Source organism: Sipha flava, unplaced genomic scaffold, assembly GCF_003268045.1.
Source record: "Sipha flava isolate LNK unplaced genomic scaffold, YSA_version1 104_pilon_pilon, whole genome shotgun sequence".
Taxonomy (NCBI): Eukaryota; Metazoa; Arthropoda; class Insecta; order Hemiptera; family Aphididae; genus Sipha; species Sipha flava.
In genome coordinates, this window is record NW_020271718.1 from 2,949,238 (window position 1) to 2,967,912 (window position 18,675).

General features: G+C 33.5%; 1 protein-coding gene across 1 annotated transcript in view; it reads left to right on the forward strand.

The window, feature by feature from the left end:
* LOC112684289 overlaps positions 1-18,675 on the forward strand; it is a 68,399-nt gene that overhangs the window by 18,358 nt on the left and 31,366 nt on the right. The window contains exons 3-16 of the mRNA XM_025555718.1: positions 5,441-5,636; positions 11,766-11,870; positions 11,971-12,087; positions 12,964-13,095; positions 13,750-13,865; positions 15,215-15,467; positions 15,989-16,237; positions 16,716-16,835; positions 16,901-17,034; positions 17,101-17,338; positions 17,410-17,532; positions 17,612-17,746; positions 17,852-18,085; positions 18,159-18,671. Coding sequence (XP_025411503.1) covers positions 5,441-5,636; positions 11,766-11,870; positions 11,971-12,087; positions 12,964-13,095; positions 13,750-13,865; positions 15,215-15,467; positions 15,989-16,237; positions 16,716-16,835; positions 16,901-17,034; positions 17,101-17,338; positions 17,410-17,532; positions 17,612-17,746; positions 17,852-18,085; positions 18,159-18,671 — 2,665 coding nt within the window. The remainder of the gene's footprint in view (positions 1-5,440; positions 5,637-11,765; positions 11,871-11,970; positions 12,088-12,963; positions 13,096-13,749; positions 13,866-15,214; positions 15,468-15,988; positions 16,238-16,715; positions 16,836-16,900; positions 17,035-17,100; positions 17,339-17,409; positions 17,533-17,611; positions 17,747-17,851; positions 18,086-18,158; positions 18,672-18,675) is intronic.

Genomic DNA, 18,675 nt, shown 5'->3' on the forward strand with positions numbered 1-18,675 from the left:
TAGGAGAGTTCGAATGTAATAAAATATACAGTTTAATTTATACATGAACCTATAGAAACAATATAAAGCATAAGACTATATGTAAATACGGTTTGCACATTTCCCCTGTTCTTTGTGTATGTTGTATGTATTCATTATTATAGCAAGTAGCGAGTATAAGAAAATACCGAACACTGCAGAAGCAATGGGTTTTATAAATTATATTACACTATTACAAAGCTTAAAACAGACAAAACAATAGAGTGTAAAATAATCTGCTATGTTTACTATTGGTAAACGTGCAGCCTATTAAAGTTTTCCTTCGGCGTTCTCAGGTCGATGACGTAAAAATACCGGTTTCTGCAAGGCATTGCAGAGTTGCTCGATTAGACGTGCGGTCAGCTTTTTTTTTCGTTTTTCCGCCCACCACATAATTCGGCTCACGGTTTTAAACAAAAAAAAAAAAAAAAAACGTGTGTAGGTCGATATGGATTTACCAACAAATACACCAATAAATTACTAGATGCAATGATAATGATATGTAGAAAATTAAAAAAAAAAATCAAAATGCAATAATAAAACTATCCAAGTAAATTGTTCTATATTGTTTAACATCATGCTATCCTTTCGGACACACTAACCGTCGCGTCGATATACTGCAAAAATGAAGTCCGAGAATGACAATTTCGTAATATGTGATTGAATACATAATAACTAATAAATAAGAGCGTGTGTGTTCGCGCGCACGTTGGAGTATGCTTAAAGAATTTCAAAATTATCGTGAATAGTGGCAACTTGAACGTCTAAAAAAAAATAAATAATATAACCGTTTGTTTTGCCGGACCCAACCTACATCGTGCGTATGCATTTTAAAACTACGCGTCGGGGGATTTCGTTTCCGTCTATATGTATATTCAATTAATGAATCACTGCGGTGAAAGTGTTTTGGTTATGAATATAAACGCGTCGGTCGGCCGAAACCCTCAGATCTATAGCAACTGCGCGTATGTAATGGAATATTGAAATCCCAGTTTGATTTAGCGAAAACCAAAATTTAAACGAAAATATAAAGTTATACATGTACATTGTATATGTTGATAAAATACTTCAAGCCTATTTAATATAACCGGAAATTCTATAATTATTGAACTATAGTAATATTATGGGTTAAAATATACAACTTATATTATAAACAAAATCAATACCATAAATTAAAAAATTAAATTTTATTCTTTTACAGCATATACTCATATAGCTAATATTTATTATAATATTAATATTATAATTATAATAAGAATATAATAAAGTGTATTGATATAGATATTACGATATAGTTATTTTATTTACGAAATATTTTTTCTGCATTGAAGACAATTTTATGCATATATTCAATCGAAAATAACATAGGTATTTAACAGTATGTTATTTCGAATAAGATAAAAAAAATTTAACTTATTATATACTATTTATTCATAAGTTACTATTTAATATTCTATTATTATAATTAAATATAAATACTCTTATGAAATGAATATTATATACATAATTTTTATGATTTTGAACGTACAAAATTAATCTTTTTAAGAATATAATTAGCTTACAGAATTTGCTATTTTTATTGCCGTTTGTTTTAAATAGGACAAAAATAATAATAAAAAAAGGGTTGAATCATTATAAAATGTTTAGACACTTTATCTTTAATCGTGAATTTAATTCTATTAAAAATGATCAAGTACTTAACTTAATAGTATCTATATAGTTCAAATAAAACCAAGTATCATATGTATAACTGTGTAAAAAATATAGTTTACGTTTGATGTTATCTATCCTTTGTTGAAGATGTCATGTACTGAGTAATCGATTTATAAAACGCATTTATTTTATTGAACAAAACAGATCATTCTGATTAAATTGTTGAACTCAATTTGCGGAAAAACTCAATGTTATAGAATACTCCTGATGGATCACTATCTATTTAGTTAATTGCATCCTGAGAACTTTAAATACAGAATACACAAGTAGTATTATTATGGGAAAAATCAACAATGTAGTTTTCCATACATTATCATTGACTTTGATATTAACGAAGCATATCGATAATAATAGTAATAATATGAATATTAATACGTGAAAAAGAAAACTACTTAAAGATCACCTAGGCACAATAGTGATGTTAGTTCCACTCGTGGACGCTGTTGTGCAATGATCAGGGAAACAATATCAAGGGCGCGATCAGTTTTATCTACTGTACTCATCGTTTCGTATTCGTCCTTCCCGCTATAACATAAATGTATTAGTGAGTTGATCCATGTAAAAAATTAGGAGGAAAAACTGGTATATTGTAGAAAAAAAAAAATAAAAAAATACATACAACAGTGATTAAAATCTTCCGGACTGTCCAAATGAGGACGGACAAGAGGGTTTACTTTCGATTTTCCGTACTTGGCGAAACGGGTCACATTTCTAAACACATAAACATGAGACCACTGTTGGTTTTTGCGTATGGGAATTATTTTTTCTCGGTTTTCAAACGTCATAACCGCGTGCGTAACATGTCATAATAGTTGTTGATTATTATATTATTGTTTCTAATGCGACTAAATGGAGCGGGAGCAAATTACATCTTACCGTGAGCTAACAACAATAATAAAAAAATAAAAATGAAAAACAAGAGAAAAAAGGAAGATGCCGCATTTGTCTTTGCAACACATGTGTTACCTTAATTTCTCTTTTCTTTTGTTACCGTGTACCATATTACACAACCGCGATTCGTAGGTTGGATTTTGGCCTTGAATATTTTACGTTTTATTATTTTGATCTTACGTACGATATAAATCTAGAGCATATTATATATTGTAGGTATGATCATGATACAATGCATGTTTTTTCGCTATCTCTCTCGGTCTTCATAATGTGTCGTCTGCATAGAAGAAAAATATTGTCGGTGGCAACATTTTCACTCAATGACATTCACCCAGAAATTGAAATTATGTAACAAAAGACGGTGGCGTCTTTGTGGGTGCTTACTAAATATCCTCCGAACAGTTCATTCGGGTAATCTCAGCGCATATAATATGAGCCATCGTATACGTATGCGAAACACACAAAATTATAATGTTATTACGTCCTTGGGCCAACTCGGGTTCCCATATAAGGGTAAGCTAGCGGTTTCTCCGGTAACCCACGCCATGCAGAAGCGGATGACCTCCTGCGCATTGCGATAGTTTCGTAATGTTGCATGAGAATCATATTGAACCCGCCTGAGTTTCCGAACGAAAGCTGATTAGAAGAACGCCTAATAACGCTGGTGAAATCACAAAACTTAATAATCATATGGACGGCGCATGACATAGAATTAGTAATGACTGTACGTTTAAGTCTCCAAATGTTTTATTCATATAAAATAATTGTATTCGAAATGTTTATCATAGAAATCCATCCTGACGTTACCATACGGTTGCAGAACATTTTTTTAAGGAGCCAATAATAATATAATTCAAAACAGTAACTTAGCTAGTTCATTGGTACATTAACGGTCAAAGCCCAGTGCTCCCGGTAATTATTTTTTTCTTTTGTGTTTCCTGCTAGATAGCCCAAACGGTCAGCTAGTATGCTTGGTCATTGCTATGACCATCATGACTATCTGACAAAACTATTGGCTGCAGATGTCTTTTTTTTTATTATATATACTGTTGTAGTGGTCTGATGAAACGAATAAAAAAAATAATGTATAACGGTTGAAATAAGAATCGTTAGAATTCTCTACTGCAGTTCCATTCAACAATTTAATTCAATAGAACCTTAGTTTTTTCTATATTAGAAGCGGCCACAGACGTATGTATTATTTTTTCGCTTAGATAATTTTTTTAACGGTTTACAGTGCCTGCAATACGTGTTGATTAATTGTTATCTCTACATTTTAAAAATAATTATATTATCATGGTCACTAATAGGTTATACGAGTACATAGTCAAACAGACAGAGTGACTTAAACGCTCGCTTACTAAAGAAAATCCAGACTTGGGATATATTATTTCCTATAAGCATTTTATAATTTACTTATAAATATATACTTATTTACATGAATTGATTAAATATATAAAACCAAATATCGATTAAATATAGTTATACTATTACATAATATTCTATTTTCTTTATTTGAAAATGAATAAAATAATTATTAGAAACTGACTTCTGCCTAAAATAGATACCAACATGAAGCTATGGTAAGAATCGAAATTATTACATTATCCATATGCATTATTACTGACATATATATATTATTATTTCATGTTTGCACTCTCGTATATAAAGCCACAGAACTGCCATTTATTCGAATGCGTGTAATTTGCTTGAATTTAATTCGGAAAATATATATATAAAAAAAAAAAAAAAAAAAACAGAAAACATAAAATAGTCATGGTAGAAACCTAAGGTTAAGGGCATAGGAGTCTCGGATGGTTTCCCGGGAGTCATAACCTTGTAGTTAAAACGAAGACGATATAATGACATAAACTTAGATAATAGCTACTGCGTGAACCTAAACGAATCCAACAAACCATGCAATCGTTGATGGAGCGTTACATTTTCATCTGCAGGTCCGTCGTTGTTTGTCCGATGTTAGAAAAATTAACATTTGGCATAATAAAAAAATAAAAACCACATGCAATTTAAAATTTGACGTAATACATTAAAGAACTTACATACAATTAAAAGGCAATCAAAAAGCTTACTCGTATATTAAACAAGAATAAGACTCTGTATATTATGCTTCAACCATTTTATTTAAATTTAATTTAATAATTTAAAATAGAATAACGATATAATATAATAGACACTTGTTTTAACCTTTAAGACTATAATATTTCTGTTGAGTACATTTTTTTAAATAATATGTGATCTATATTTCTGACTGCTATAATAAATTAGCTACGTGCACTTGACACCCATAATATATTTTGTAAATACGATCAAGTCAAAAAACAGATACGAATAAAATCAATCTCAGGGCTAAAAGCACCACATGATGTCTTTTTGTTTTAAAATGTAGGGCATATTATAGTTATAGGCGATAATCATAACTCTTATTAAAGAATAATCATCAACAGTGAGCCAGTTATACTACTACGGTTAATTATATTAATAGAGCTGTACACAATACAAGTTCGCAAGGTAGATAATTAGATATTTCCTTCCGTACGGTTACTTATTTAATTAATTGAATAAATTCATTCAGTGAGCTGAAAATTAATCTTATGATGTCGTAATAAATATCTTTGTTGAAACATAAAAAAATCAAACTTTAATATAATATAGGTGGGTGTAGATATTACTGATTTAAGAGTTGTTTTTTATTGTTGTATACAATCATGTGATAATATTTGTATAATTGATATCAATATATTATAAAATAAATTTGTTTGAAGTATGTGAATTCACTATTTTATTGTTTTAACTGTAGGTAAATGCTCAAGGCGGAATTGGATTTGGAATAAAAAGAGAATTGTTCTTTTTGAACTTGGAAGACGGATACTTTGGTTGCCAAGTGAACGAATCAACTACGGTTTTACAACTGTACGAGCTTTCACGACTATGTGATGGCAAACAAGACTGTTACAAAGGCTCTGATGAACTGAGACGAGAGCTCAAGTGCACGAGTAAGTATAAAATGGTGTATTTCAATATGATAAACTATTTCAACGAGTTTGCAATAGAAATATAACGATGGAGTTAAAATGACAAACCCACGCGTAGGTGAAACCGGATATTTTACGATATATGTATTCAATATTATTTTGCGATAAGCCAAGGCAGATTTATGATTAAATGATTTTTATGATTTTTAATGTGCGTTTTTATTTTAATATCGTCGTATTTTTAGTTGTTGCACTGTTAATATTATCAATCAAAATAATGAAAGGCTTTGATAATATAAAATCTATACGTACTTATGGGCTAATTTTCACGACCCTCGACATACTGTAGTGTATGCATTACATGACTTGCGCATGATGACATTTTTTTTTACTAATAGTACCAATATGTGTGCGCTTTCGTGAATATCGTAAACACGTATACAACGCATGCAATATCGTAATTGTGACGGAATAATACTATTATGTATTATAAAGAAAAAAAAAAATATTACATTTAACGTATGATATTTAATGTGCACAATTATACAAACACAGTACCATATGCATTTTTTATGACTGAAATTATTTTCATAGTAAACAATTCAAATTGTTGGATTTTCGATCCGTCGAAATGCGACAAACATCAATAGATGATTTTCGGTTTTAATTGCAATTCTTATTGTATAATTGATATTCCATCGTTTGTTCTGTACAGATCATGTGATCATGTGTCCAAACCCATAAAGGTATACTTATCCGACGAATTCGATATTTCATCATCAATCAATCGATATACTTTTATTGTTCGTTCCGCGTAATTATATCAATATATTTTATGAATACTAAAACATTAAACCGTCAAAATCCGTCCGGTCCGCACTTTGGGACTCTCGGCGCGCGGGAGGTATCCATGTACATACATGCATATATATTACATGTACAGGGCAGGCGGTACCGCAGTCATTAATATGCCTATTATGGTAACCGCACAGACGCGCACATATAACACACTGTGTCTACCGAGTTAAGGTATCGTTCGGAATAGGCACTGGGGTGAGTCAGCATGCGGTCAGCTATATTATACGGACGGACACAATATGAATGTAATAAGCGGGATGATGTACCTACTCGAAACGTTGGTCGTCGCGTCGTCGCCGGGGACGTGCATGGGTCTCTTAATAATCAACCGGCACGTTGTTTGAATAATCAAACGACGCCATGCGAGTGTAAAAGAAAATATATATATATTAAAAAAAATTAAACCTATGCATGAAGACGTGTTGACGTAGTACCGTGAAATAAAACAGGATTAATAATAATAATATTGGTCGTCGCGCTATTGAATCAAAAGGAAATGCAACTATATTCAGAGTGTGAGTCGATAACGCTTCTAGTGTTTGGACTAATCTATTTTTCAATGATATCGGATACTCCGAAATGAACATGGACGTAAACATGAAACGCAATAATGAATAAATATCTTTATACATTTTTTTCTTCATCTGAAATTTGATTTAACACATGACCTTGTAGTGCTAATAAACCCGTTATAACACATAAAAGCTTTATCTATGTTATCGTGGGATATCTTTACATCATCATCGTAATATCGCGTAATATTTTGAGAAGTTCGCTTACAAAAATCTCGAATGGACGGTGTTTTTATTATTTTGTGCAGAATTTTACAAAACAAACCAAAATCGAATTGTCATCAGGATCGCAAAAACAAAAAATATATGCCTAGTTGACCATGACAGAGTGTACCGTTTTGATTACATTTTGTCCGAGGAAAACGGATATCGTGCCTAGGAGAGGATGACACATGATAAACAATTGTTCAACGTTGTCTCAGCATTATCAATACTACGGTTTTTATACTAGCCTGGTCTGCTCGGTGGTCGCAGTACCGTTATTTCGTTTACTACTACATACATTTTAATTTGATTCATATTTATAAAGTAATTTTTACGATTTGACAGAAAAGCACCGCATTACACACAATGCATATATATATATATATATATATATATTTATATCAAATTCCATATTTTATAAGATTCAATGAAAAAACATTTTTTCATTTATTCTATTCGTCTTATCTGAAGATCTAAAAATCGTCTCAAATATGCCTGAAGGATGTCATCGTCCGAAAGGTTTCTGTACCACCCACAATACACGTAATCTGTTTCAATTGTTGTTATTATAGTAAGTTACATTAACAGACAAACAACGCCGACAATAATGACAAGATAGGGATAACCGCCCCAAAACATTATGAAAGATGTCGAAGTAATTTCTTTTTATTTCTCGCTCTGATGTTGTATTATTATTATTTTTTTTTTTTATAGTAATTTTTGTTGTTAAAGTATCCAACCCTCGCATTTCTCTTCGACTTCCATTTAATTATCCCATATTCCCATGAGAGCCTTCTTCGTTTTTTAAATACACTTGTTGCATAATATTATTACAAGTGAAAATAACAATTACACGAACACTATTGCAGCAATATACCATAATAATTTTACTCAAATAATTCACGGCTATAAGCTAGATAATTCTTATGATTTTGTTTTTTGTATCTGTTCGGACATGAGAAATATAATATGTGTATTTTATGTACATTGCATTTTTGTATATTGTCACAGCTCGTAGATGATTTGATTTATTGCGTATTCAAAACGTAATTTGCATAACGTTCAATGTTGACAGATCACCTAAGTGGGTAAATCGAATTTATTATGTTAATATCGACCCGTAAAGATTTTAAATTTCTATGTATAATATAGTATTACATCGTCATAAATAGTATTATAGTTGAAACGAAAAAAATGGAGTACTTACATGTAATATTTTTTTCGGCAAGATATTGTCACGTTAATTTTCTTTCCGGTTCATCATCATCTCGGTGGGAAAATATAATGACATCATTCAATAATACGTGCACTGTCGTCGGGCGTCTTCAGTTCTATAAAAAAAATACTCGATACGGATAAAAAAAATTTCTTTATAATTTAACTATCAATTTATACTCCACTATACCTTTCATCTACTGCATTGCTATCTTTTTCTCGATATTTGATAATGATATAGATGTTATTAACTATATAATACACACTCGTTTTATAAACCTTTTCAGTCACATTATTTTTCTTTTCATTTGCGAGAAATAATATGATTCAACTATTTCCGTATATGTTGTCAAGTATTTGCCTAACCTACAAATATAATACACGAAAATTTTTTTAAATTTTTTAAATTAATACACAGAAGCGGATTTAAATTGACTATTAGAGAAGGTCTTTCTTTCTTTTTTATCTTCAAAATTTATTGGAACAATATTTTCTAATCAGGAACATTTAAAAAGTTATTCCTCCCCTCCTCTAACAACTATTTTCTTACGATGTTCATTCGCTATGAATACTTCACTGACTATAACTTTCAAGTTTAAAATCGGATGTTTTAAATATCATACGAAGCTTAAAATGTTCACTACAGATATTTTTCGAGTACATTGTATTTAAAAATAATTTTCGTAGCAAAAAATTGGACCCAGTACACAACCTTATTCAGCCAGCACAGTCTGTGTACTTCACCGTCTATGATATCTAAAAAATGGCTTACGTATATGTACCGTACAGTGTTCACAGCAAGTGCCGCAACTACACACTATGGGGATGGTATGCAAATCTGAATTCGGGGCCTAAATATTTTTTCAAAAAAATATTTACCTACTATAAATAAAATATGTTAACCGGTGTTTATATTATGGAAGGTAGTCTAGTAGATCTTTAATTTTAAATGACCTGCATTAATGTAGACCTGCATTATTTTCTGCTATTTCTGTTCTAAAAATTAATATTACCATAGGATTATAAATATTTTAGTAATATAATAGTATTTATAATCAATGATATTGCATTTGATCATTGGCAACTAGTTAGTAGTTGGATATGTTATTTGATTATAAATATTTAACAATATGATAAGTCTGTTTTTTACATTAAATAAATAAATAAATAAATTTTATCAATTTACTTCAGTTAAAATGTCTATAATAATACATCGTGTGGGGCCTATAACGGTTTGGGGGCCGATGTGCAATGCACACCTTGCACATCCGGTAGTTACGGCACTGTTCACAGCGTACGTCAGACTTGACGTGTGTATATATATGTAAAGAATAACGTTAAGGCCAAGGCCCTTTTTAACCTCTCTCATCGTTTCGCCTCCATACGTACATCGAAAATTACAAAACGGTTTGCGAACACGTACGCGTAATATAATAATAATAATAATAATAATAATAATGTCTTGCGCCAATATCACGCAGGGACTGCACGTGCGAGATACGTTCTACGAACCGGAAGTTGCGCGTACAGTGAAACGATGTATAATTATTAATATGCAACACGAACGGAACTTCGGCAGACGCCACTAGACAGTCCCGTCCGTTCGCGTACGATTATTTATTTTTATTTATTTTTAACACGAAATTCCCGTTGGTTCGGAGCCATTCCACCGAGGTCAACGTATCTTCTTATTATCATCATTACTATTATTGGCGGGCGAGCGCATCGGCCGGGTGTATAATTTATCACGTTATAATGACCGTGGTCGTGGCGGATGTATAGGCGAAAAACAATAGGCTTATGTTTTATTGCCACGCGGGTGTAGATGTATGGAACGCCGTCCCGGGAAAACCGCGGGCTCTGTTCGTGTCGCGCCGGGACGTTTCATTACGGGTCGGTCACGAATTTTCGTTACGGGGAGCAAGAAAAAATAAATTGTCCGAGAATCTCTTATACTCTTACCGGTGGTGACTGTTAATTACCCCGACTGTACGCTGAACATATTTTTGCAATAGAATATTTATGGTAAAAAAATAATAAATATTACTACAACTACTACTACTACTACTACTAATAATAATAATAATAATAATAATAATAATGATAATAGGAATAAATAAATAAATCGTGCACTCTAAAGAATGTGCAAGTATAGTTATGCTATAATATAATATATATATAAAACGACAGTTAGGTGAATGACCTTAGAATGTATAACAAATGCTATGTCGCTTTAATTCACTTTTCTTCCATGCATCGCACTGTGTAATTGGAAGACCATTTGGACATCCGTTTCTTTCCGCCACTATGTGTGTATTTCGCGCTCGTAACACCATACATATTAACTGTAAATCGTTTTTGTTTATCGCACAGTTATTTGGACGCGTATATATACATAATATTATATATGTACCTATATTATGTTTCTTATAATTTTTTTTTTTACGTATTATTAAAAAATAAAAAAATAAATACGTTTTCCGTTGTTTCGCGTTTCTCGCACGAAGACGCATGAGAATCATTACCGAACTCTATATATATATACAATTTGTATACAACAAAACCGAAGGCTCGCAAACTGTTATTTAACTTGGTTTAATTTAAATATTCAAACAGTTCACTTGTGCTTTAATAAGGTACTCGAGAGTTAATACAGTTTTAACCACGTGGTCTAATAATATGTATTCCATGGTCTAGAAGAACATACATGTTACATATGCAAACTTTAAAGATGCAGACAATTAAAACAAAATAATGGCGTAATAAAAACGGACGGTTTTACTATAACTTTTTTTTTTACATCGAACGGTGGTATTACTTTCTTCCAAGGCCATCAACCGAATTGAATAATATTAATTGAATTTATATGATATACCGTCTGGGTCGCGGCGGGAAAAAAAAACCAGAATCACGGAATCCTTACTTGTACGTTTTTGTAAGTCATGCGATACGTAAATTTGTTGTGCCTGTATAATTGAATACAGCGAATTGTTCGGTTTTTCTTGCGAAATGTTATCATCCGGATCTGTACGTGATACAACAGAAACTAATGTAATTAATAAAGACTAACTACAACGCGTTATTTATAGGTATTGTGTTATATAAATGTACCGTGCATACTCGTACGTTTCTAATATCGCGAGACATCCAGTGTACTTACGGATTCTTCGTATCTTATTACAGTCCTCAGTCAATATATATATATTTGTAAATGTTTTATTTTTTAAGCGCGTATGACCATTATGTGACCTTCGGATAAACGATTTACATTTGAAATATATAACGTTCGCCATTGTTTCAGATGACTGCGAGGCTAAAGAAGGAACGCCCTGTCAGAACGGTGCATGTCTCGATTCCCTTTGCCATTGTAACGACGGATACGGTGGATGTTCATGTCAAGTGCCAGGTACCGTCATCGTTCAAGCGCGAATTCTCACATTAAAAGTCCCTATGGACTCGGATGTAATGTAATTGATTATTGTAACATGTCGCGATATTATTTTTAGACGAGAACGAATGCAAGTACCGCCCGTGCGATGTATTCGCTCACTGCACCAACACATTGGGCAGCTTCACGTGTTCGTGTTTTCCTGGATACGTCGGAGACGGATTTCACTGCCAAGGTATGAACAATTAAGAGTCGCATAACACACACGCCCGCACGTATAACAGTACAATACACGATAATATTAAATATATATATATAAACATTTATACGAATACGCGCGTAAACGCATATACGTAGGTACACATGCGCATAGAAGACTTCTGCACCCATAATATGCGCATAATCACGTCCGAGCGCCGTGTATAATTATATTATACACGAAACCGTGATCGAGCAATCTGGCCAGTGGTTCTTGCGGAACGTAGTCTAAATGGCATCGACCTTGCATGGGTTACTTATCCATTCCGCGGCCGTCTCCCAGTCTGTTTTTATATAACGTACCGTTATATACTTCAAGACTGGCGAAACCGGATTAACATTATTACCATGATTTTTCCCTGAACCATGTTTCAGTAGCTTTTTTTTAATATTTTTATTGTTGTACATTGTACGCACTGTAATAACTTCGCGGAAGCGGCGACACGAAATGTCAGTGGTTGCGATTATTATTTTTCGTGTTATTAAACCTACATCGAAATTATGTTTAATAAACTCTAGTAGTTTTCCTCGGATTCCAAACAATAACTGAAACAAATTCCCATCTTGATATTGTTCGTAGTAAGGCATCTAAGGTATGACATTATTCCATAAAAACTAATAATATGGCGTCTGTGGTCATGCATACGTATACCAGTGCACAGCGATAATAGCTATTTAAATCACGTGCACGTCGAGAAAGATGTGTTACGTGATGTGGGCCACCGGTGCTCTAGTGTCATTTTCTTCTGTTGTCCTTGGCCCAAATTTTAACGGGGAATAACAATTTTCAAGAGTAAACAACATCAACAATCTATGGCCAATAATTAAAATAATTGAATCAATTTAACTTTAGATATTAACGAGTGCGAGGATCCAGCCATTGCGTCCAGATGCGTACAGAACGCCGAATGCTGCAACTTACCATCGCATTTTTTGTGCAAATGTAAACCCGGATACGTCGGCGACGGCGAAGTCGAGTGTAGAGGTAAGTCGTTGGGAATTATTTAGCGATGTGCATGTGTCGACCGTTCATTCGAAACGACACTATTGGCCATTGTCAAAACATTCGAAATAGGCCTGACAACCGAAAAATTGCAATACAGTCGTCGACCTTGCCGTAGTTTCCCATCAATCACCGAGGAATTCAACGACCGATCTGAAAAGAGCAGGACAATCGAATCGTTCGTTTGGTCTCGTGGGTGCTTTCAGCGTGTCTATTTTTCCCGGGAATTCCGAATCATTACCGATTTCTGAAAAATCTCGCAGCCTCTTGTTCGAATTATATTTATTTTGGAACGTAAAACCAAGAATATTGACAAATACCAAGATTATTACCAACTGCTAATGCGATGTGTAATTAACGCTTACTGTGCGGTTAAGTCGGTTATCGATGGGTTCGAAACCTTGACTAATTTCAAAAATGTTATTGTCAATAGTTATAATTGCTCATCCGCAATAATATCCCCGTGCATGAATAGGTACCGTGTTTATTTTCGTAGTTATTACCAGAACGTGTGGTATGCTAATAAACCGCATATTTCACACGGGCGTACCTATGGTTTTACGACGACCATTATACGCGGTAACGTCATACGTACGCTAAGTACTAATAACTGTATGTGTTTTTTTTTTTTTTCAGACATTGATGAGTGTTTGAGACCGGACGCCTGTGGTAACAACGCGATATGCCGAAACACACCGGGTAACCATACGTGCGAGTGTCAGTCAGGATTTGTCGGCAATCCGTACGACGGGGTAATTATTCCGATTGCATAATATTCTAACAGACTTAATTTTCCGCGGATTTACGTATCCACAAATCGAGTGGTATTTATTTGTTCCATTATCGGAATACGTTTGTACCTTTCTGTACATGTTAATACAGGTTTGTACAGATTGTACAGTTCTGTACAAATTAATACATTCGTCCGATCAACGAATAAAAGCATTTATCTACATTTATACGAGTAAACTCGTGCTAAAACAAATTTTTTTTTATCTTTAACGCTTTAATGGGATATCCAATTGTTTTTTATTTCAATTAATTCATCATTATCATCAATATAACATTAATTTTAAATCGTTACGGTTGAAAATGATAAAATGCAACAGCCAATTAATCTAATTACAGGGTTATCTGCAATAACGTTTGGAATATAGTAATTAGTAGTATTAAATATTAAATTGTATTACGGTACAAAAATCATTATTACCACTATACTTCATTGGCGATTCTGGTTTTTTAAGTGTGTGACGTTATGGTGATGTTATTTTTTTATTATCTTGACATCATCGGTAAAATTGCAGATGTTAGAAGATATTACTTACGTAAACTGAATCGTCTGCGAATGCCATATAAGGATTTAGAGGAACTACAATTTTTAATAGCGTAACATTAATCGTTTGTTATAATGGCCACTATAGGTATTATATGCATACAGCTAATTTACTATTAATAATTGAATCGCACCTATAATTACTGTTGGCATAACAGACCTAATAAATACTTGTGTGAATGTTCTTATTGAATGCCTTAAGACGATTTCAAAATAATTATAATAATTTTTTAATTAGTGTTTTTGTTCTTTTATTCCATTTAAAACCTTAAACTAGTTGCAGTGAAAAATAATTTACCGCAATGATAGTAGATGCTTAATAATTCATTAAATCGGGATTTATTAGTTACTCAAAACAAAAACACAATCGATTTTTTTACGAATCATATCTGTAACGATTATCGTTTAAAGTTTAAAACTTTGTTCCTATACGTATCTACCAAATGTAAACTTGAGATTCTTTTAAATTTAATTGCGTAGTAGAAATGTATCGAAGATCAAAATAAAATAGTTGATGATATCATTATATGAATAAATATATTTCACATAAAAATAAATTGAACACGATTTTCACAACAAAAATATCATTATACATTTATTTTAAAGACTATGAAAATGTATGTTTTCTTTTTTTTTTTTTTTGTTATACATGTTTAGCAATTAATAAGCCTTCGATGTAACTTTTAAATAACAAACTGTTCGGTTAACTATTTGAGGATTATACACTATACAACTGACATGTTTAACATTTTAATTATTCTTTGGCAGTGCGTGGACGTAAACGAATGCAGCCTGCCGAATGCCTGTGGCCCAGGGTCCCTGTGCACGAATTTTCCGGGCGGACACCATTGCGAGTGTCCCGAAGGGTACACAGGTGATGCGTATGGGGCTGGATGTCATGATGTTGACGAATGTTCTCGGGGACCTTGCGGCCGAGACGCGTTATGCCACAACAATGAAGGCAGTTTTCGATGTTCCTGTCCGCCAGGATTCGTCGGCGATCCGTTCCACTCTTGCAAAGGTATGCGACGAAAACATGAGGGCTCGCCTCCAGATATTGTATAATACAACACGCAATTTAATCCGTGACTTATTAACAATTATAAACATTCTATCGTATTTGTTGACTTCTCAAATCAAATTATCTTAAACAGCAACGAACTGTAAAAATGTAATTTTTGAGTTTTAGACAAACGTATACAGTCTCAATTAACTATTTTTTTTTTAAATATCTCTTGCACGAATTTCGGAATACACACAAAAGTTTGAAAATGTAACGTATCGCATCTGTATACCGATGTCAAAACTGCACTCGAGTGAAATCGACTGGTTTAAATCTTTGACTAATGTAGCATTCTATGTCTCGTCAACAAATACGCCGCATAACCGAAACCTGTTCACAAACGTATTATGACGTCCAGCGACGTTACGCATCGAAAGATATTATCTGTAAATAATAGTACGATGTGTTCACTTACCACAAGTTTAACACTCGCTTACTTAACATTTTTGATATCGTTTAACCAACCGTTGCAAATGCAGACGTAGACGAATGCGAATCATCTCCGTGCGGCCCGAACTCCGAGTGCGTGAATGCGATGGGAAACTACACGTGCGTGTGCACCACCGGCTACGCCGGGTCGGCCGAGGGCGGAGGATGCACGGACATTAACGAGTGCGCACTGTCGTCCAGCTCGTGCGGCATCAACGCCAAGTGCATAAACACCCCCGGGTCGTACACTTGTCTGTGCCCGCAGGGGTTCACTGGTTCAGCAATAGATTATTGCCAAAGTTAGTGCCCATCCAGTAACGCTTGATTCCTCTCAATTTGTACACGTTTCTAGTTTTGCATGGCGCTTTCATTTCGCGACGCATATTTCATTTTAGCTATTGTGGGGCCAATACTCTAGTCTCTAGTATCTAATCGTATCGAGCTAAGTTTTGATTACTTTTCTCGAGTGTTTTACGCATTCTAGTAAAAATAAAGCGTACAATATTGTTTTTGGTTCTCGTCGGCCAGGAATTCATTATTATTATTTTTACAAGTACTTAGCAGCATGTACCTGATTGAATAGTTGGAGGTAAACCGATTCTTTTTATTTCTATTGTGTGGCACGAACGCATCAAGTTTTTGGTATGTACCAATTTATTATTGTTTTGGAACAACTTCTTGACTTATACTGTGTAGTTATGTCTTTTGCATTCATTTTTATTTTTCTACTCAAATTAACGTGATAAATACTAATGATAATTAATTTGTTCGTGTTAGACATAAACGAATGCGATCATGCACCTTGTGGAAATAATAGTATTTGCACGGATACAATTGGAAGTTTTGTTTGTTCGTGCAAAGAAGATTACACCGGTGACCCGATTAAAGGATGCCATGGTAATTCATTCTAATATATCTTTTGAATTAAATTCTTTAAAACTTTTATATTATTATCTACTTAGATATCAACGAATGTGAAATTTTAAGTAAACCGTGTGGTCCTAATGCATTTTGCGAAAATACTAGCCCAGGATTTAATTGTCTTTGCCCACAAGGATTTTCTGGTAAACCAGATCCAAAAGTTGCCTGTGAACAAGTAAATAGCAATATTATGGTGTTCATTATAATAAATAATTAATGTTTCAACTGTTATTAAACTTAGGTCGATGTAACGGTGTTATGCAAATCAAACTTTGACTGCACTACTAATGCTGAATGTACTGAAGGTCAATGTTTTTGTAAAAACGGATTTGAAGCTAAGGGATCAGTGTGTGTAGATATAGACGAGTGTTTGGCTCAGCCATGTGGTCCATATTCCATGTGTTCAAATACTTTGGGTGGATTCCATTGTCAATGTCAAACTGGATACGTAGGTGCTCCGCCGAGAATACAGTGCAAAGGTACATTATAATTTATATTTTATTTGTATTTAACTCTTAACATAACTATGCATTTTTTTATATATATTTAGCTCCATGTGAAGATGTTAAATGTGGAGTTAACGCTTATTGTAAACCCAATGGCCAAGAAGCATATTGTATTTGTGAAGAGGGATGGACGTATAATCCAAATGATTTATCTTTAGGATGTGTTGGTAAGATTGATTTATGTTTTATTTTACCTTTATGTTTTATGTTATGTAAAAATGATAATAATGTAAAATATAATTTAAGATATTGACGAATGTGATCAAGTAAATGGACCGTTCGGTCGGTGCGGAGCAAACACATTATGTACAAACACTCCAGGAAGTTTTGGATGTCAATGTAAACCAGGATTCACGGGAAACGCATTTAAACAGTGCACTGGTATGATTATACAATTTAAATATTAATCAGTTATTTGTATATTGTGCATATGATATAATATTAATGATTTAAGTACCTAATATATTATTTTTGAATTATTTACAGATATTAATGAATGCTCTGACATTAATAGTTGTGGAAAAGATGCTTTATGTATTAATTTACCAGGAACGTTTAATTGTATTTGTCCTGGAAATTCTATACCTGATCCGGATCCATTTATTAAGTGCACCAAAGTCATAAACTGTACGGCTGATATCGAATGTCCAGGAAATTCTGTTTGCAACAATCAAAAGCGTTGTTTTTGTCCGGAGCCGAATGTTGGTGATGATTGTAGACGTAAGAATAATATCCGACGTATCATAATGTATCATAACGTCAAACATACTAATAAAATATTTTAAATATTAAGATCCGTGTGAAGATGTAAAATGTGGTCCCAATTCTGAATGCATGCTACTCAATCAAAACGCTCAATGTATGTGTTCAGCCGGGTATACGGGAAATACGAACACTGGGTGTTTAGATATAGATGAATGCAAGGGTAATCCTTGTGGACCAGGAGCAGTATGTAATAACGAACCTGGATCGTTTTCGTGTCAATGCCCCGGTGGAACAAATGGTGGTGACCCATTTAGAGAAGGATGTTCTCAAGCCAAAAGCCCTGCACATTGTAGTACAAAATCTCCTTGTCCCGGATCAGAGATTTGTGTACGAGATGAATTTGTGGGTGAAAGCGTCTGTATTTGCCAAAGAGGCTATTTGAGAGATCCGAAAACTGGTAAATGTAGGGATGCCAATGAATGCACCGAACTTAGAGACAAACCAGCATGTGGAGTGAACGCAGTTTGCAAGAATCTTCCCGGTAGTTACGAGTGCCAATGTCCTCCGGGCTTCAATGGAAACCCTTTTACTAGCTGCGAAGGTAA